Source organism: Sturnira hondurensis, unplaced genomic scaffold, assembly GCF_014824575.4.
Source record: "Sturnira hondurensis isolate 20B ecotype Veracruz unplaced genomic scaffold, ASM1482457v3 Scaffold0003874, whole genome shotgun sequence".
In the NCBI taxonomy this organism is placed as follows: Eukaryota; Metazoa; Chordata; class Mammalia; order Chiroptera; family Phyllostomidae; genus Sturnira; species Sturnira hondurensis.
The window spans coordinates 5,636,562-5,657,670 of record NW_028076505.1 but is presented as its reverse complement, the minus strand read 5'-3'; the positions used below and the strand labels follow the sequence as shown (position 1 = coordinate 5,657,670).

Here is a 21,109-nt window from a genome sequence, read left to right as displayed (position 1 = left end):
AATTTGGAAACAAAACTGATCACTGTGTTCTATAAAAAAGGCCTGCCAAGTTATTACTCTGCAACTGATTTGCAAACACATATTATTTAAGAGCAGTGTGATTTCTTCAGGGGCAGTATACCAGAGAAATGATTTCATTTCATATTTCATATTTTAGTTTCTTTTAAGATATTTTATATATATAAATAAAATTCTTCAAGATTTTTAATAAATACTGAATTTCTTTAATGATGTATTTTTATTTATTTTTTCACATTTTTTGTGTTGTTGTTCAAGTACAGTTGTCTCTATTTTCTTCCTATCACTCCCCCCACCTCAGCCATCCCCATTTCCCACCCTTGATCCTACCCACTTTGGCTTTGTCCATGTGTCCTTTATATATGTTCCTTACAGCCCTTTCCTTCCCCCCATTCCTTCCCACCTCCCCTCTGGCTACTGTCAGTTTGTTCTTAATTTCAATGTCTCTGGTTATATTTTGCTTGCTTGTTTGCCTTACTGATTAGGTTCCACTTAAAGGTGAGATCATATGGTATCTGTCTTTTACCGCCTGGCTTATTTTACTTAGCTTAATGATCTCCACTTCCATCCATGCTGTCACCAACGGTAGGAGCTCCTTCTTTCTTTCTGCTGCATAATATTCCATCATGTAAATGTACCATAGTTTTTTGATCCACTCATTTACTGATGGGCATTTAGGTTGCTTTCAGCAATTGGTTATTGTAAATTGTGCTGCTATGAACATTGGGGTATTGGAAGGAGTGGGGTATCTGCATTCCCATAAGCAGAGTACCAGGGTTCCCTTTTGTTCACATCTTCTCCAGCACTTGTTGTTTATTGATTTATTAATGATGGCTATTCTCACTGTATGAAGTGGTATTTCATTGTAGTTTTAATTTGCATCTCTCTAATGGCTAGTGATGCTGAGCATCCTTTCATATGTCTCTGGGCCCTCTGCGTGTCCTCCTTAGAGAAATGTCTGTTCAGGTCCTTTGCCTGAATGTGCCTGATCTTGTTTGATAATATTTTTATTAGATTTAAAAAAAATTTCTGCGTTTACTCCAATGTATTGACTTCTTGTCCCAAATACTGCTTTAAATTTTACAAAGTGTTCATTCCTCCCATGTCTTCAAAAATCATTAAAATTCTCAGTTATTTTTTAACAGTACTCAATATTATGGCATCCTAATGTTACCAGAAAAAGCTTACAATTTAGAATGCTCATATAACATGCATATTTTATAGAAATTGCTTCTTTAATTATTATCATATGAAGGATGACAGAAGGAAATCAATACCAAAAAGTCAATTTATTTGTTTCATAGCCATCTCAAATTTTCTGACTCATCCATCTAGTCCATAATTCTGATTTTTTATAGGCTTTCTCAATACTATATTTTTTAATTAAATTGAATCTAAGTGAATAATAAAACCATATTCATACTATCTTCACTTGCTAAGGATTATATTCTACTCATATGTATTTTCACTTGCTAATGGATTATATTCCACTCACAAAAGTAGTTTTAGTATTAAAGAAATGTTTATTCTCCCCTTTAACAGACTGCAGTTGCATGAGGATAACTCTGATGGTGAGTTCTAGGCAGGAACCCAAAGAGACTCTATTTTGTTGGGTTGTTTAAAAGCAGTCCTACCTTTCTCCACTTTTTCTTCTTGGTCACCTGTTACTGGCATCACTTCCAGTTGCTCTACAATCGTGGCATCTTCTTGGTTTGATGAAAGCTCTAAACGGAATGAGACAGAAGGCTACTCAGGAATGTTTTAGTTGAAATCATTGACAAAACACACTTACTAAAAGCACACAAAGTTAAAGTTTTTCCCCCACCCCCTCCAAGATTTAACAGGCATGCAAAGCAGGAAACTATTGCCATTCTCTAGAAATCATTGCCCAAAACCCACCCACCCCACTCTCCCCCACACAGGTATGTGTAGGAGTCATGGTCCATAGTTTTGTCTCATTCTCTGGTAACAATATATGCCACTTTCAATACCTTCTGTTTCCATGTATGAGCTCTGTGACTCTTCCTCAATTTTTATTTCATTCTTCATTGAATCATTCTCTTGTCCTGTTAAGAAGTGTGATTGAAAAAATTTTTTTAAAAAAATGTGATATACATGACCATAGCTTTAGCCCTGGTTTGAAAAAGAAAAAAAAAAATGTCAGAAACCATGCTTCAGCCATTCATGGAGAGGTAGAGAACAGTTCTGAATGAAAGCAGAGGGGGAAGGTATCATTTTTGGTAGATCGTCAAATTTATCCCAATTATTTTATAAGAAATATCTAGATAATTTAGGTAAAAACTCCTCTTTGAATTGATTAGTATAATGAATATCTATCTTATGAATGTATTAACAGCAGTGAACACAACCTGGAAGCTTGACATTTTAAATAATTCCTGGGCTGCATGTGTTAATTATATCTAATTTTCCATGAAGATATAGATATCCCCTGTAATGAAGACTCCTGGAAAATTAAAACACTGCTTGCATTTTCATTCTTCCACCGATGGAGCATGAACAATTGGGGGAATGTGAGCACACGCAGACTCGGCCACCTGACAGCCCAAACACTCTCTGACGGCACCCACTGAACACAGCAACGGTCAGGAGAGAATTCCGCCAACTCTTAGTTACCCTGAGGCCCATTATCCAGTAATGTTTTTTATTCCCCTCTACATCCCCCGGCTTCTCCTCCTCCCTTTCCCTGTAGGGTTTAGAACATTTAAGTGTTCATTAAGGGGGTAAATTGAAATCTGTCCATTTTGTCTCATATTGATGAACGATTTTGTGCTGAGGATTTTTCACTGCTGAATTTTAAAAAATCCAGAGCCAGGCTTGGTTATAGGCAGAAAGGGGTTGTAGAGGAGCTTGGGCTCTTTGCCTGAGTATATCCCTGTGGTAGATGCATTCTTGTTCCTCCCCCTTTCTGTAAGAGGAGACTACTTCTCTGTGACCATGTGACCTTTAGTGGCCCCTGTGGGATGAGTGTACATTCCCACCTCATTGGTGCAAGGCCTATTCTGTCATTTGGTTTAGGAAATGGCACAGCAACAGACATGAAGTGATTAGATTTACACAGAAACTTCAATATCCGTTGCACACTTCCTCCAGATCCCTTGCTCCTAAGAGAGTGTGCTCTTCAGCCTAGATCCTGGAATGAAAGCACGTGGAGCAAAACCAAGCAGAGACATGACAAACCTTTGTTGTTGCAGCTATTAGAAAATTTAGGGTTATTTGTTCCTACAGCAAAGCTGACATGCAACCTCTTGTATTCCTAGCTTCCTCTTTAACACAACTGTTAGTAATCTGCCTGTTAGTACTTCCTTTTGAGACAACTGTAATTGAACAATAAAAAAAAATTTTAATTCATCATTAGAGTACTTCCTTCTGGTTTATTCTCTGCTACAATAACCAATTCTTTTTAAAAACTGTTTTTTTTGACATCCTTTCCTCTTGAGCTCAATTTTGATCAAAAGGATCCAATAAAAAATTGCAAGTACAATATTTTATATACTCGTTCATTGAAGCTGGAAATCTCAAGCTGCCTTTGATATCTTTCTGTCATCACTTAAAATTCAATGAAATGATAAGATTTGATGTTTCTGAAAAATGCTTATTTTTTTCCTATTTAGTCCCCTTCCTTTTTATTCATTCAGGGATATATGATCTCTCTATTGGATCTGTTATTTTTCTCTTGTAATCTTTGTGAATTGCTAACAGTAATATTTTTAAAATATGAATTTAAGAACTTTCCCCTGCTGATAAACCTCATTCATCCCCATTTCTCTCCATTTCCATGGACAACCTGGTCCATGGGTGAGCAGCATGGGAATTATCCTGGAGCTTTTAAAAAATACAGGGTTTCAGGCCTCATCTCAGACCTATAGATTCATGGTGCACATTTTAGCAACATTTCTAGGTGTTCTGTTTGTACATTGAATGTTGGGAAGCACTAGCCTAGAAAATATATTTATAAATCAATTCTATACAAATGCCACACTTTGCCTATTTTATACACATTTTTTTCTAATTATTATATCAGCCCTGTAAAGTTAGTGTTATGATCCACATTCTACTTTCAAAATTCTCAACTAGCTTTATCTGACCACAAATTCCTTTTTTCTGGAAATGCTTTTACTTTGCTTTTTAATTTTTTAAGCTGAAATACAGCTTACATGTAGAAAAACACTCAGGTCTTAAGACTACAGGTGTCTGAATATGCAAACATGGGTCACTGTGCAGTCACCACCCGGATCACGAGTGTCTCTAGCAGTTGTTGCTCTACTTTCTTCTTTGGTACCTGCAGGTAACACTCCATCGGTGACCATTCTGTTTCTGAATTTCATATGAACAGAACATGCAGTATGTATCTTACTTTTTAAGGTATATTTTATGGATTACGCCATTACAGTCATCACAGTTTTTTTCTGCCCTTTATCCCCTTTGGCCCTGCAAGTCCCACCCTTCTGCATCGCCCTTTAGTTCATGTGCGTGGGTCGTTCAAATACATTCTTTGGTTCCTCCATTTCCTATACGATTCTTAACCTCCCTCTGTCTATTTTGTACCTACCATCTATGCTTCTAATTCCCTGTAACTTTTCCCCCATTCTCCTTCCTCCCCCTCCCTGCCAATAATCTTCCATGTGATTTCCATTTCTGTGATTCTGTTCCTGTTCCAGTTGTTTGCTTAGCTTTGTTTTAGTGTTTCAGGTTCAGTTGTTGATAGTTGTGAGTTTGTTGTCATTTTACTGTTCATAGTTTTTGATGTTCTTTTTCTTAGAAAGTCCCTTTAACATTTCATATAATAAGGGCTTGGTGATGGTGAATTCCTTCAACTTGACCGTATCTGAGAAGCACTTTATCTGCCCTTCCATTCTAAATGAAAGCTTTGCTGGATAGAGCAATCTTGGATGTAGGTCCTTGCCTTTCATGACTTGGAATATTTTTTTCCATCCCCTTCTTGCCTGTAAGTTCTCTTTTGAGAAATCAACTGACAGTCAGATGGGAACTCTTTTGTAGGTAATGGTCTCCTTGTCTCTTACTGTTTCTAGAATTCTCTCCTTCATTTTAATCTTGGCTAATGTAATTACAATGTGCCTTGGTGTGTTCCTTCTTGGGTCCAACTTCTTTGGGACTCTCTGAGCTTCCTGGACTTCCTGGAAGTCTACTTCCTTCACCAAATTGGGGAAGTTCTCCTTCATTATTTATTCTTATAAGTTTTCAATTTCTTGCTCTTCCTCTTCTTCTGACACCCCTATGATCTGGGTGTTGGTATGTTGAATGTTGTCCTAAAGGTTCCTAAGCTCAGCTCTCTCCCCACTTTCTACCACTTCTATTACTTCCCACAAGTGGGTTTGATACAGGGTGCAGACAAAAGGGAGGCCTTAAAAAGGAATTTGGAATGGGGTCCAGTGCCCAAGGTGTCCAGGAAATATGAGAAAGATACATAGGATGTCCTCACCCCTTCCCCCACAGATGTGAGTTGGGGAAAGGGAAACATGAAATAGGAACATGCAGGGCTGTTTTGTTACAAAGCTACAGCCACAGCTTTGCAGCTAAACCATGGCATGGTCATATAACGTATCTATAACATTTAACTGGCTGCATAGATATGTAAAATAGCTGTGGCCATGCTCTGAGACAGGGGGATGGAAGGGACTTCCCTCCAAGATGTAACTGGGGGCAGGTCCCCCAGGTGACAGCGCCTGCGTGACAGCTTGGACAAGATTGGCTCCATGACATGGGTCATACCCGCGCAGGCTCACGATGGCAGCCCAGTAAACTGGGAGTCCTACAGGAATGCTAGCAGGTGTAACTGATTGTAGGAGGAGTTGGAAATGGAGGAACAGAGGAAGATTGGTGCAGGGATTTAAACCAGACATGGCAGCCATTAAGGGGAGTACCAGGTGTCTTTGCCAGAGTGGGGACCCCCTCCCTGCAGCCATTGAAGGAAGATCCATGTGGTTTGGCCAGAGTAGGGACTCCTGAAGCTTTGGTGGAAGAGGACCATGTGGCTTTGGGGTGCTCCCTTTGGCCATGTGGCCTGGGAAGCAACAGAGACTTTGCCTGGAAGAAGGGGGAAAGAACTCTTACCAGTAGGCCATGAGAAGGTGCCACATGGCTTTGGATTAATTAGAGATTCTGCCTGAATGGTGACATAGCTGACAGTGTCAGTGGCCTGAAATATGGACATGTGCTTGTTTTCTGGAGTTACAGTACCCTGAATTAGGGCAGGGGGGAGAAGGAAGAACTGTGGGCACCTGTGAGTATCCTGAAGGACTTTGATATTTTGATGAAGACATTAGGTCACTACTTTAAGTCTGTATAGCATTAAATAAACATTTCCTTTCCTTTTCACAAATCTCTGGCATTGAGAGATGTCCTTCTTATAAGGCGGTGGACATAAGAAACCTGGGGGGTCCTTTCTGTAAGAGTATACCGTTACCCCCCACTTGGTCCTGTCTGTTCTGTAACAGATTGTGCTGTTTCAGGTGCTGATTCCCAGGTGGGTGGGTTTGTTTGGGTTTGTGGGTTTGGGTCTTACATTCTAAGACCTTGTGGTCCTCTCCAGTGGACTCTCCAGTGAGCCTGGAAGTTTCTACCCCTGACATAATGTCCACAGATTTTTATAGCCAGAGGTTTTGAGTCTTTAGTTTCCTGTGCTGGAACTCTTTTTTGTGTAGTCTGTCTTGCTCTCCAGTTGTTCCTTGTGGGGGCATCTTTGCCAGCAAGTTCCCCCATCCACCATGGATGAAAGTTAAACTACCAAGATATGATCTGCTTGGGGAGGAGAGGTGGCCAATCCCTCAGAGTAGAAGGGCCAGGAGCCCCTTCCTCAAGGGGCTTTTTTTAGGTTGTAATACATAGGAATATAGGCAGCAAGGATAAAACAGTAGATAACATTTTAAATAAATCTGAGGGCTTAGTCTGAGTCAGTGTCTGTCAGGTAAAGTTGATGCAGAAACTTTGGGAGACATACTCATTTCCTGCCTGGGCCCTATCATATGAATAAAAGCACTCTTAGCAAAGCAGCCTTCACAGGACTTTTAGGAATTCTTTCTTATGCCTGATCACCCTGGATCCCACTCTAGCTGAGCAAGGGGCTGCAATACCTCCCCCATCACAGGTTTTCAGGCTTAAGTGGATTAGAGCCAGGAAGCACTTCTCCCAGAGGACATGGGGACTCGGGCTATGTCAAAACAGCTGGGGGTGAGGGTCCATCACTCCCTTTTTGTTGCAGCCCCCTGAGTCCTTCCATGATGACCTCCCAAGTGATCATATCTGGCTTCCGTTGCCCCTTCTCTGAGGAGTTGTACCCATTTCTGACTAACCGACCATGCATTGGGGGCAGGAGAAGAAGCAGAGACAAGCTTTGTCTCCTTGTGGCTCATATTCTGGAGGTCGCTCATTCGGTCTTAGCCATGCGGGGCAGTTATAATTCCTGAAGCCAGACAGAATGACTCCCAACAGTTCCTCCCAGCTTGTATGGCCTGGTCAGCCAGCTCCCACCTCACCCTCACGCTTGGCTGCCTTTCTGAGCATCCTCTCTGCTCCAGCTGCCCATTTCTGCTCTTCCTACTAGTTTGGATGAATGTTTCCAAATTCCTCAGTTGTTGGACTTCCATGCAGTTTGATTTTCTGGCAGTTCTGGTTGTTTTTTGCTTTTAAATTGGTTGTTAGCCTTCTTTTGGTTGTGAGGAAGAGAAGTATTTCTAAATATGCCTCCATCTTGACCAGAACTAACAATCTTACTTTTTTAGAGATTTTTTTCTGTGAGATTAATCCCCATTCTTGATTCATTATTTTTCATTGCTGTATACTATTTCACTTTCTAATATGATGTCATATAGATGTTGAATTATGTTTAATTTGGGGCAACTGTAAATAACACTATTAAAATTCTTGTACATTTATTTATTTATTTAGCGGGCATACGGACTTACATCACTGGGGTATAAACCTAGCAGTGAAATTTCTAAGGAATAGGCAACATACATGTTTAGCTTTACTAGAACCTAAAAAAACAGTGTTCAAAGAGTTTGCTCCATTCTATACTCCCACCTGAAATGCATGAGATTTCCATTTCTGCTTCTCATTCTTTATGATGCCATGATACTCATCCCAAAACTCTTTAATATGGAGGAAAGAGCCATGGAAAATCTTTCCCCCAGACCCATTTCTACCCTTCTCACCTTTGAGTACCATATAAAGTGATTACATCTTTGCTCATTGAGTTCCTTTGCTCATTCTTCTATTTATTACTTTCCTTATTACACTGTAGTATAGATGCGTCTGCATTTGTTTCTCTCACCTGGTTATGAGCATTGTGAAGATAGTAATTGTAGTTTATTCACATATTCCTTCCCAGCACCTACTGATGAACGAGCAATAAATAACTATTTAATTTGCCTTCTATTATAGTACTCATCAATGTTTATAAATAGTAATTAGGGGCTATAACTTACTTCTTACCACATCCTTTAGTAATAAGTAAGTGCCTTAGGCTACTATGCTCTTCATATACTATATTTATGGCAAAGGACCCTGGAAGGAGAAATGAATGCTCTTTGGGCTTTAATTTTATTATTATTTTTAAAGCCCTCCCCCCCCAGAAAAAAACCCAACTGAAATTCTTTCTATCTTTGAGATCCTTTCTGTCTTTGGTGGCATATGAGGATATATCTCCTGGTAGTTTCTAGTCACATTTACATTTATTTATTGGGAAGATGATATTGAGAGGGAACCCTAACTGTTTATTGAGTGAGCTTCATTATCTATCATGTAGATATGGGAAATTCTCAAGGTTGCTGCTCAAGGGGCCTGAACTCATTATTCATGATCTGCACAACGAAGGGGAAGAGTCAAAGCAGCCACTCTGTATTCTTGTGTGTATCCAGTCCCAGTGCTCCACTTGATACATTTTTAGAGGAATTCTATCAAGAATGGGAAGATCACAGTTTCACAGGGCTGGGGCACTGCTGATATGGTGGGACTGCTAGAGGAGGCAGCCTGTGGTTGTTGATGAATACCAGGGTTTTTCTCTGTGACTAGAAAGGTCTGGCACTTCACTTTGTGGATGAGAGACCACTGCAGAGATTTTGTGGAGTATTTTGCTTCCCTGCCATTTCACCCATGTGTTTACATATTTTAGCAATCATTACTTGAAATGGAAATACATATATTTTATGCTCTCTAATTTTTCTTAGGGAAAGTTAGTATAAGAATAGGGGGAAGAAATGAAGTTCATGGTTTTGAAATCCAAGAATAATCATAGATGCTTATTCCTGGACCTGGCATATTACACAGAGGAGGTATGTGTGAGTCCCTTGACCCACACTCAGGCCTACTTTGTGTTAATGATGACTCTAGCCCATCTGCGTTTGTCTTCTGTGCATTCAGACATTCTACATTCTATCTTGCTTCCTTGACCCCCTGGGGCAAGCTTTATACTTGCCTCTCAACATTCAATCTAGTTGAATTCCAGCCACTGCTCTTTGCCCTAATCCCTCCTGGCCGAGAAAACAAAGGAACGTAAAAGATCCCACAGTTTACATGTATATTTTTATAGTAAACTTAATCATCCATACTAATAGGAGGGGACCATTAAAATAGATAATACAAAAATTCATTCACTTTTCTATAAAACTAGATCACATGATTGTTTCTTGGAGCCCTGGTAATTAAGTTTGGCTCAAGCTAATGTTTTCATTAATTTGCATAAAAATTGGTCTGGGGACATCAATCTGGAATTAAACATTTCTAGAGACTAAACCTACACTCACTTTGCAAATGCCCCAGTTTTAACCAATAGCAATAACAATATAGTTTAATTGTTTGTAGATTATTAGATGGTTAGATCTTAGTAAGAAGAAAGACTTTGTTCCTTTGATGCTTGTCTTAAAGACAATAGAAATTGTGTTCTTTATTTAAACTTAAAATTTGATTGCTGCTGTTTTTCAAAACTGTACTTTTACCATGTCTAAAACCACCCCAGATTAAGAGCAAAATTTCAATTAGAGTGGATTTGATTATTTTTTAGTCATCCTTAGTTTTCTTTGAGGTCAAATAAAACTTTTCTAATGTACATTATTATAAAATTATTTTTCTGTATTACAAAAGAAAGGCAATTTACTTATAGAAACACTAAAAATGCATACAAATATTGATAATTAGGATAATTTTACAACTAAGTGATGGCCACTGTTAACATTGTAAACTGCTATCATTCTTGTGTGTGTATATGTAGGCGTGTATATTACTGTACATATATGTATATAAATTTATGTACTGCTATATATATGTACATATGTATGTAGTGTGTCCACATACAGACAGATATATAGAAACATATGCATGCATGCTGGAATCAAAATAAATTTATACTCAAATACTTGCTTTCTTAGCTTATATTTTCATAAGGAGCTTTTTACACTGTCTATAATTTCTTCAGAAGTCTTGTTTTTAAAAGATGAATTATTTTTTATGTTACAGACAAACTTTTGGATGTTACCTTTTTTGCCATGAAATTATATTACAATGAAAGTTTTTGTGAATAAATAGCTCCATATCTTAGTGAGTGTTATTTTCAGATAAATTCATAAATTCTTGGATCAAAATATAAACATTTCACCTCTTATTAAATTTTGTCAAAATCTATGATAAGGAGGTTATACTCATTAGTCTCTCATGAATGGCATGTGTGTTTAAATACCCAGTCATACTAATTCTATGTATTTTCAATCCCACTTAAACTTTTGATATTCAAAAGGAAAAGATATGGAAAACACTGAAACCATGTTTTGTCTACAATTCCTTAGGTAATAAAGAGATTAGTCATGTCTTCATATTTATAATGACTGTATTCCTTCCTTGTAAATTATAAGTGAGTTCTCTGCCTATTTTCCTCTTGGGTTGTTTATTTTTCTTATGGATTTATGAAGTCTTTATATTTTTTAATAAAAATTAATTCTTTGTCATTTAAGCTGGGAGCACTTCATCCCAGTAGTTTTTCTTTAGAATGTGACTATAGCCTTTTTTATCATGTCAAACTTTTATATTGAGATTTAGCCATTTCTCTCTTCTTTGGCATATATTGACATACACATGCACATACGTTGCAGACATGTGCATCTATTTTACACAATCATGTCTGTGTGCATATATTCATAGTTCAGAAAGGAGTCTATTTCAAAATTAAAAAATAGTCTTTGGTACTTTTAGTCTAGCAATTTTATAGTTTCATTTTTATATTTCATCCTTGCTCCTTATAGAATTTAAGCTGGTATAAGGGATGAGATTGGGATTCAGGTTATTTTTTCATGTGGTCAAATAGTTGACTTAATACCATTTATTGAGTTATTTGTTTTTGAAATGTCAGCCTAAATATGTACTGAAATCCCGTATCTCCTTGGGTCTATTTCTAAACTCTATATTTTGTTTCATTGATCAGCCTGTCCATTTCTACACTGTTAATCACATTTTTCAAAGATTACATGTCACTTTTAGTCTATTTATTTTGTCATTGACTGATAATATCATATCTGTGAATTCCCCATTACATTCCAATCAAATTTTATTCATATTGTATCTCTTCCTATCATCTGACACACACAAAAACACCATTGCTATATTTAATCAGGGATTTAAATTTTATTGATATAAAATGACAAACTTTCTCACTTGAGGCTTTTTGCTAGAAGCCTAACTGAATAGATTCAAAGTAGTTTTTCATGATTTATTTTTATATTCACTTTCCAAATATACCTTTTTATAACTTTATATTTTTATACCATTAGTATTTCATTGAAATTAATTCAATGTGACTGGTTTTAACACTTAATAAAGTCACCTAATTACACATACTGTCCTAACTGTTTGCACGTGTTTCTGTCATCTTATTTGATATGTTGTGTTTGTGTCACACTGCCACTTTTTATTATCACTTGCATTATTGGCTATACTCTCATGTTTTGTATAATGTTTTCGGAAATTTAGAAAGTGAGATATATTACATCAACTCTATTGTTGTTAAATTCTTTTGTAACGATCATACAAATTTTCAAAATTATTCTTCAACTTAGCATCGGCAGAACCCATAGCATGGTAGGGTTTTGGGTTTTTGATTACCTCCATGCATGTCATCACTATGGGCAATACCACTGATACTCAGCATTCTCTTTGTTTTATAAAATGTATACTTCTTTTTATTTTGTTCTCCCTCATTTCCTTCCTTATGACCTCCCATTCTCCTTATTTTATTTTATAAAAATGCAACAGAGTAATTTTACTCAAAATTTACACAAAAAACATGCAGAGCTCAATTCAATGACCAAAAGCAAGTAGAAAATCTATGTATTCTTATGATAACTATCAAATCTAGAAAGAGGCTCAGCTCACAGTCCAGTCAGTGAGCACAGCTGTCTTAGTAGTAACTGCCTAGATTTTCTTTACACTTTTATCATCTGAGCACATCTTTCTAAGTGTTATAGTTATTCATTCTGCTTCTAAACGTTGATATAAATGAACTGTACAACATACATGCTTTTGTGCCTTCTTTAGTTTAATATTTTGTTTGTGAGATTCATCTATGTTTTTGCCTGCTACATTTGTTCGTCTTCGTGTAACTTGTCTTTTCCTTTTGAGATTTTTCTTGTTATCACTGATGTTGAGCAAGTTGATTATGATATACTTAGGTACAATTTTCTTTATGTTTTTGTTTTGTTTTGGGGTCACAGAACTTCTTGGATGTGTGGGTTCATAGTTTTCATGAAATTTCTGAAAAATTTCAGCCATTATTATTTCTTTCCTTCCCCTGTCTCTTCCTCCCATGCTTGCCTTCAGAGATTTCAATTTACATATATTAGGATTGGAATTATTCTTGGAGTTGTTCCATATCTCTCCAGTGGCCTTCTCTTTTCCTCAGTCATTTATTCTCTCTGTGTCAATTTGAATAGGTTCTATTGGTACAGCTTCAAGTTCACTAACCTTTTCTTTTGCAGTGTCTAATCTGCCATTATTTTTATCAAGTATGATTTTTCTCTCAGCCACTGTTTTTTATCTCTAAAAATTCAGTTTGTGTCTTTCTTTATTTCCACCATGCCTCTAAATATGAACAATCCTTTTAGCTTCTGGAAGTTGTAAAATACAATAATAGTAATTTTTAACATGATTTTTCATATTGTTACTCTATTTGTGCCATTACTAGATTAATTTATATCAATTGATTTCTTCTATTGGCCATATTTTTACTTCTTGAATTAAAAATTGGGAGAGGTCTGAGATTTTAACCCATTTGTGAATTAGTAAATTAGCTGGACACCGTTCAGTGGCTGATGACAGGAGAGAGACTTGCAGCCCAGGAATAAAGGACAGTTTATTATTCAGAGCAACAGCAGTAGCCAGACGACTGGTACTTGTTCCCTGAGCCGCAATTCCCCTTGGGTGACCTAGTGACACTTTCACACTCAGTGGGTTGTATTATACGAGAGAACCTACATCTTGGCCAACCTGAATATTTCACAATGGACAGTAAGGATGTCTGTCTCTTGGGAGAGGGGCACTATTTTTATCTTCCAAGACAGTTTCTCTGTCTTCCAAGACTGTTCACTTTTAAAACATCCTTAAAAAGGTGAGTTGAAACAAGGGCAATTGGGGCTTCTGCTGGTAAAATACGCAGACATACAAGAGATGCGTGTATATTTATTTTGCAATACATCTTTTCATGCCCAATAATTTTGTCAATGAATCCGATGGGCTTGAAATATATTTGTATTTCTATAAATAATTTTGATCTTCATTCTGGGAGCATTTAAGTTATTCACAAAGTTTCATCTTTTCAAATCTTGTTTTTAAGCTGAATTGTGGAGGACAGTGGCAGCATTTAGTATATTGCAAGTTCTGGTCCACTACTGAGGCAAAATCCGTCTAAGCCCTCCATGAATTTTTAGGTTTTCCAGTCTGGTTTATGGGAAGAGACATTTCACTCAGCTCTGTAGAAGCTTCAGGTATCATTCCCTCAGATCCTTCAGGGTTCCTTATTCAGCCTCTCACACACACCCTGGTAATTTCCTCTCAGGTATGCACTGATCAGTACACAGCTGAAGACTTGAGGGATTCCCTTTATACACCTCTAAAGAGTTACCTTTTTTGCCATGGTTGGTGTGGCTCAGTGGATTGAGTGCTGGCAAGGAAACCAAAAGGTTGCCAGTTCAATTCTGGTCATGGCACATGCATGGGTTGCGGGCCAGGTCCCCCTTTGGGGGTGTTCAGGAGGCAACCAACCAATGTTTTTCTCACACATTGATGTTTCTCTCCCTCTCTTTCTCCCTCCCTTCTCCTTTCTCTAAAAATAAAAAGAATCTTTAAAAAAAGAGAAGAGTTTCCTCTTTGGAGCTTGTTCACTAGTACTTGGAGGTGGGTTCTGCCTGAATTCTTTCTCCCTGCACTTTGGGCTGGGAATTCTCTCCAAGCATTTTTCTGTTACCTCACAGAACTCACGTTGCTTCCTGACTTAGGTATCACAGAGACATTGATTTTAAATGCTAATTGGTGTTTTTGTCCTCCATGACAATGGGAAAACATTAGCACACTTAATTTACCTCATTCTAATAAATGCAGTTACTGTAGTATATTTTAATTTTAAGTATATCTTTGGTTAATTTTTATTTTTCAGTCACAGTTTATCTTAACCCTCATAACTCATTATTGTTATTATAATCATCATTATTGATTTTTGTCATTAATACTCATTTAGACTTAGTTAATAATTTACCTTGCTCTTAATTCCTTCTTTCATCTCTGACCTTCTAACTGGACTCAGTATCATCCTACCTTAAGAACACCAGGATTCTACAGTGATAAACTTTTATTGGTCTGTAACATCCTTAGTTAAATGTTGTTCTCGAAACATATCTTTTCCTGGTGTTTAGAATTTTGGTTGGCAGATATTCTTTTGTACTGTCTTTTTATTTCCATCCTATCTATTGAAAAGTCAGCTGTCAGTCCAATTGTTTAAAGATTGCTTTTTGGATGTTCTCTTTATCTTTAATATTTAGCGATTTTATGATGGGCCTAGCTGTGGATTTACTTTGCTTGGCGTTCAAAGGACTTTTGAAACACATGGCTTGATATCCTTCAACACTGTAGAAAATCTCTCACTGTAACTTGTTCAAATGTTGCTTCTGTGATGGACTATCATCTTATCCTCCTTGTGTTTTCATTTTATTTAGTGTTTGCCATCCAGTGTTTCTTCATTTCAGATATATTCTTGTGACACAACGTCAAGTTCACAAATTCTCTTTCATCTGTGTCTAATATGCTGCTAAACTATAAAGTCATTCATCGAATTCTTCATGTCAGTGGTGGCATCTTTTACTTTTAGACCTTTTTTTCTTTTCCTCCTTTAATACTTTGAGTTTGCAATTCTCAGATAAATTTTTCAATCTTGTCTTTATTTCCTTGCATTGTACATAGCTCTTGTGTTTTATTGCCTGTGTTCATAACTAATGTTTTCATCTTACCACCCTTGACTCTTTGTTTGGTTTTCACGTTACCTTGCTTTTTCATTTATTCTGGTTATTTTTGCAGGTGTGCATGGTGAACATTACATTTAATAGATTGTTTATATAAATGATTTCAAACTTAACACCCCTTTTCAATCTAATAAATATTTTACTTTTTATAGGTGCCTAGAGGGACTAGCAATCTTAGTTGGTTCTAATTTAATTTGAGAATTGAGACAATTTAAGCTGGTCAGCAGTCTTTAAAAAAATGAAATTATCTTCTGGAGGGTGGGCCCCTGGTAGTATAGGCATCTTTTGTTAGGCTAGGTGAATGTTCTAGGAACCTATCTGTATCAATGTACCTGCTGGCATTATTGTGAGAGGCTGTATTTGGCTTCAGTGAATTTTTTGGAGTCAGTGCCTTTGCTCATTTCACAATGGGTTGTTTACAAGTACACACTGTGCTGAGTGTTTAGCAGTTTTTGACCAAAAACAACATGACTCCCATGCCACATCCTCCCTAATTCATCCCATCTCACCACAAGTGACTTTTTTTTTTGTTTCCCTCGGTGAAAAAAGTCCTCAGGAGAAATGTTTTGCCCATGGGGAAGAGGTGAAACAAAAAATGGCAGAAGTACTAAAAGGTATCAAGATCAACAAGTTCAAAAACTGTTTTGAGCAGCAGAAAAAATATCTCAATAGGTGTATTGCATCAAATGGAGAGTACTCAGAAGATGACTAAAATTTTAAAATGTAAGAGTAAATACACAATTTTTAATAAATAAATTCTGTTTGGGTCCCCCCTCACATCTTTGGGGTTTCCATCCAAAAAGCAGGTGGTATACCAAAGCCCCTGACACTTGGGCAGTAGGACTCAAGATACTTTTTGAATAATCAGAAAACATCCTAAGGTAAAAACAGTTTCAAATTCTGAACTCACATCTCTGAATATCCATTTTCTCCCATGAGCCAGCCAGAGAATACTCTATCTTTTTTTAAAAAATATATTTTATTGATTATACCATTACAGTTATTAGCTCTCTGATGTCTTCTTTTTAAAAAAGTTTTAATTGTTGTTCAAGTACAGTTTTCTGCCTTTTACTCCCATCCCAACCCACCCCCCTGATGTCTTTAAATAGACTCCTGCTCTGTCTAAGTTGTCTGGTTGTCTTCATGAAAATAATGGAGTAATAGTCTAATTTATTTAAAATTTTATTACTGATAGAAATGTGACTCCTTTCTCATTCAAAAACATATACTATAATTTCCAAAGGTAAAAGCAAACATTTAAGACATTTTTATTCTAATTCAAAACAATTATTTCAACATTTTTGTGCATTTAACGTTTCTTATGATATAGTCCTACAAAACTGCTTTTCTTGGTCTTGAATTTTTCCTTCCTTTCTATATTTATTGTTCTTGCACAGGTCTTCTGTTGGTTCATTCAGAATGAGTACTTCAGTGGTATATTTTCTTAATTTTTGTGTTCCTGGGACAATATTACTTTTGACTTCATGCATGAATAATGACTTCGCTACTTCCGTCAAGATGGAGGCATAGGTGGAAACACTGTGCCTTCTCCCACAACCAAGTTTGAATACAACAAAGGTCTGGAGAAACAAAGACACAACCAAAGGACAGAAAATTGAATTATATGGAAGTCCACTACATCTAACCATTCAACGGGGACAGTAAGAGGGGCGGAGCCAGCAGCGAGCAGGGTCGGGCACGACAGGTCCCCTGACCTAGTCACACAGGCAGCCCGGAACCACTTGGGGTGCGGGGCAGACTGACCGCGGTCGCACATTCGTGCACAGTGTGACGGACCATGCAGGCCCCAGGGGGCGAGGGCTGACAGCAGTGGCACACTTGCGTGCGGTGGGATGGGACGCGTGGGCCTGGTGACGGCAGCGGTTGCGGCGCCAGTGAGGGCCGTGGCGGCAGGCAGCGGACAGGATGCCATAGTCCCTCTTTGACCCCGCCCCCACATACAGCGTCACAACCCAGCGACTTAGTTGCCCTGCGCTAGTGAACACCTTAGGGCTCCGATCCTGCTACGGAACAGGCAGGAATAGCCCAAAAGATGGCGCAAGAAGGACTCAAAGTCCCAGAGCCGATAACTCTCAGCAACTGAGAAATTGCCAGCCTCTCAGAAGCACAATTCAAGACACTGTTTTTCAGGATGCTAACAGAACTGGTGGATTATAGTCACAAATTAGAGGAACAAAGTCACAAATTAGAGGAACATATGGAGGCTAAACTAATTGAAATGAAGGGAGATGTCCAGGAAACCAATAGCAATGGAAAGGAAACTGGGACTCAAATCAATGGAATGGACCAGAAGGAAGAACGAAACATCCGACCAGAAAGGAATGAAGAAATGAGAATTAAAAAAAATGAGGAGAGGCTTAGGAACCTCCAGGGCATCTTTAAACGTTCCAACATCTGGATTATAGGGGTACCAGAAGGCGGAAAGAAACAGCCACGAGTGGAAACCTTATTTGAACAAATAATAAAGGAGAACTTCCCCAGTCTGGCAAAGGAAATAGACTTCCAGGAAGTCCAGGAAGCTCAGAGAGTCCCAAAGAAGTTGGACCCAAGAAGGAACACACCAAGGCACATCATAATTACACTAGCCAAGACTAAAATGAAGGAGAGAATCCTAGAAGCAGCAAGAGATAAGGGGACAGTCACCTACAAAGGAGTACCCATCAGACTGTCAGCTGAGTTCTCAAAAGAGACCTTACAGGCAAGAAGGGGCTGGAAAGAAGTATTCCAAGTCATGAAATCCAAAGACCTATAGCCAAGATTGCTTTATCCAGCAAAACTTTCATTTAGAATGGAAGGACAGATAAAGTGCTTCTCAGATAAGGGCAAGTTCAAGGAGTTCATCATCACCAAGCCCTTATTATATGAAATGCTAAAGGGACTTATCTAAGAAAAAGAAGATAAAAAATACAAACAGTGAAAGGACAGCAAACACACAGTTATTCACCACCACACCTAAAACAAAAGCAAACCAAGAGGCCAGCTAGATCAGGAGTGGAACCATAGAAATGAAGAACACATGGAGGGTTAGAAATAGGGGGGTGGGAGGAGGAGAAGGGGGTAGAAAGCACAGAAAATAGCATAGATGGTAGGTAGAAAATAGATAGGGGGGAGGGTGAGAATAGTGGGGGAAATATAGAATCTAAAGAACTTGAGACACGTGGTTATAAACTAAGGGGGGGAGAATGGTGGGGGAGAGAGTGTGTGGGTGGGGGAATGAAGGGGGGAAGAGAACAACTGTAATGGTAAAATCAATAAAATATATTTAAAAAAAGAAAAAAATAATGACTTTGCTGAAAACAGAAACTGTGTTCTTTAGAGCTCTGGAAATGTTACTCCATTTTCTTCTAGTATTTAGAGTTGTGGTAATGCAGGCTACAGGTCATCTGATTTTGGTAATTTTGCTTGTAACCTGATTTTGATTTTTCTATTTGCTTTAAAAGTCTTTATCATTGATCTCCAGAAATTCCATTAGCCTTTGTAGGTTTCTGTTCTCCTTTCTGTTTTCATTATCTTTCCCTATACATATAATGTGCATAAATATTTTGTGTTTTGGATGAAGGAACTGGTTTGCATTAGGAAAACTTTTTAATGTAATTTTTCTAAAGATTGCTTAATTTCTGTTTGTTCTAGCCTCTTTTCCTGGTATTACAAGGATATGTAGATTTAATCTCCTGGATCTGTTTTCTGTATGTTTCATATTTTCTTGTTGTTTTTATATCTTCACTTCAATAGTTGTAAACCCAATGACTATAGAATTCAAGCAGGTAACAAAAATCAATAAAGCTAGCCTAGAGCACACACATAATGAGTAGTAAGGATGGAGAAGAACAAATGCCCCTTCTAAATTTGACTGCTACTACTCACTTGGTATTGAGTTCTGATAAAATATAACCAGACTCCATTTTTACAGAAAAACCAAAATCTGAGTTTTTAAAAAAAATGTAGTATTCTTAAGCAGAAAAACACTGAAAAAAGACCTCATTACTTACCATTAGGATTATCTTGGTCACACACAGCATCTTCTGTTACTTCATTGCCTTTTGTAATATTGTCATCTTTTGCAGATTCTGACACAAGAAACAAGTAAAACATCTAGTCAGCATTTTCAACCAGGAAATACAGCGGCTTCCAGTACTAACATGATTCATGTTTGGGGATAGAATTTATATTTTTTTTAAAAAACACCAGTAAAATACTTAAATACTTTCACCAATAATACACTTTCCTTAAAATGCTACATGAGATGTTAGCACAAAGTTTGCAAGATAAAGAGTAAAGTTTGTTGGGACTTTTTTTTTGAAACAGAGAAGAAATATAAGCAGGTTTATGCATCAGTGAAAATTTTAGGAGAATTGTGCAAGAGAATATGAAAGAAAGACAAAATAGAGAATATTAAAGGAATATCTAATATTCGTGTTCTCAATGCTTCCATTACTGTAGTTGTTAATATAGGAGGGGCTTGAGTCCTTGAAAAAGCCAGATGTAGACATTTGAAATTCAGTAGTAATTAAATTCACCTTCCTTAGGAAGTCTACCAGTAAAACAATAGCAAAGGACAGATGCAAGCCTTCTGTTCTGTGCAATTTCATCTTCACTCTTGTTTAGCACATTTAAGCATGGGATTAGCATAAGTTTATATGATACACTTAACAGTGGCTAAAAGGTTTCCTATGACTGTGTACTCTTGTGAAGCTAAAAAGGACCCCCTGTTAGAAATTTGAGGCCTCTCTGGAGGCTTCTTAAAACACCACCACAAAGAGCATGTGAGTTGGTCAGCAGGAAAATAAAAAAAACAGGCCTTTCATTTATTCTACAAATATTGATTAAGGGACTGCTCGATGCCAGATCCTGTTCTTGATTTTGTGGAGTCTGTTGTAAACAGACTTTGTTGTAAACAAAGATGCCAAATTTCTGCCCCTATAAGGTTTCAGTCTAGTGGACATTTTTTCATGCAGCTGAAAGGATGATAATGCAAAGATAAAGAAAACCATGAGCTAATCTTACACACATGTGCCCTGAAGAAAACTGGGGGTGATAGAATGGCACCTCTATAACTCACAAATGGGCCCTCTACTGAGTTCATATTGCTCAGTTGCGTTTTAGTTCCCTAACAGAGCAGATCTAGTTGGAATCTAAAATAAATCATTCTTTATTATCCTTCCCCTCTCTTCTTTCTCACTCCACAACCAGGAGACAGCTTTGAATAGCCTAGTTTGGAATATTTGAGCAAACTTGTTTCTCAAACATACTATGAACAGCATTTGATGGACAAATGTGAAATCTGTGGAGTTAACACATGATTCAGATTTAATAGTCAGTGAAGCAAGTATACACCCAAAGTGTATGGTTTTAATTACCTTCAAATAATTCCCCCCAGGCAAATGTTTAATTATGTGCACAGCTTCTTATTTCTTTCTGAGAACAACAATAAGTTTCAAAACCCAAATTTGTAAGCAAAACTAAGCATAGGTGCATTTTCCAAACTGTTACTTCACTCATGTCAAATTGTCTTAAACCAGCTCCCATTAAAATATGGCTTT

The 21,109-nt window shown here is 37.5% G+C and overlaps 1 protein-coding gene across 1 annotated transcript in view; it reads right to left on the bottom strand.

The window, feature by feature from the left end:
- The window catches only part of MACROD2 (mono-ADP ribosylhydrolase 2), a 580,549-nt gene that overhangs the window by 71,769 nt on the left and 487,671 nt on the right, over nucleotides 1-21,109 (bottom strand). Inside the window, exons 6-8 of the mRNA XM_037043076.1 lie at nucleotides 19,559-19,636; nucleotides 2,010-2,084; nucleotides 1,653-1,742 (exon numbers count right to left, since the gene is read on the bottom strand). Of these exons, the coding sequence (XP_036898971.1) occupies nucleotides 1,653-1,742; nucleotides 2,010-2,084; nucleotides 19,559-19,636 (243 nt within the window). The remainder of the gene's footprint in view (nucleotides 1-1,652; nucleotides 1,743-2,009; nucleotides 2,085-19,558; nucleotides 19,637-21,109) is intronic.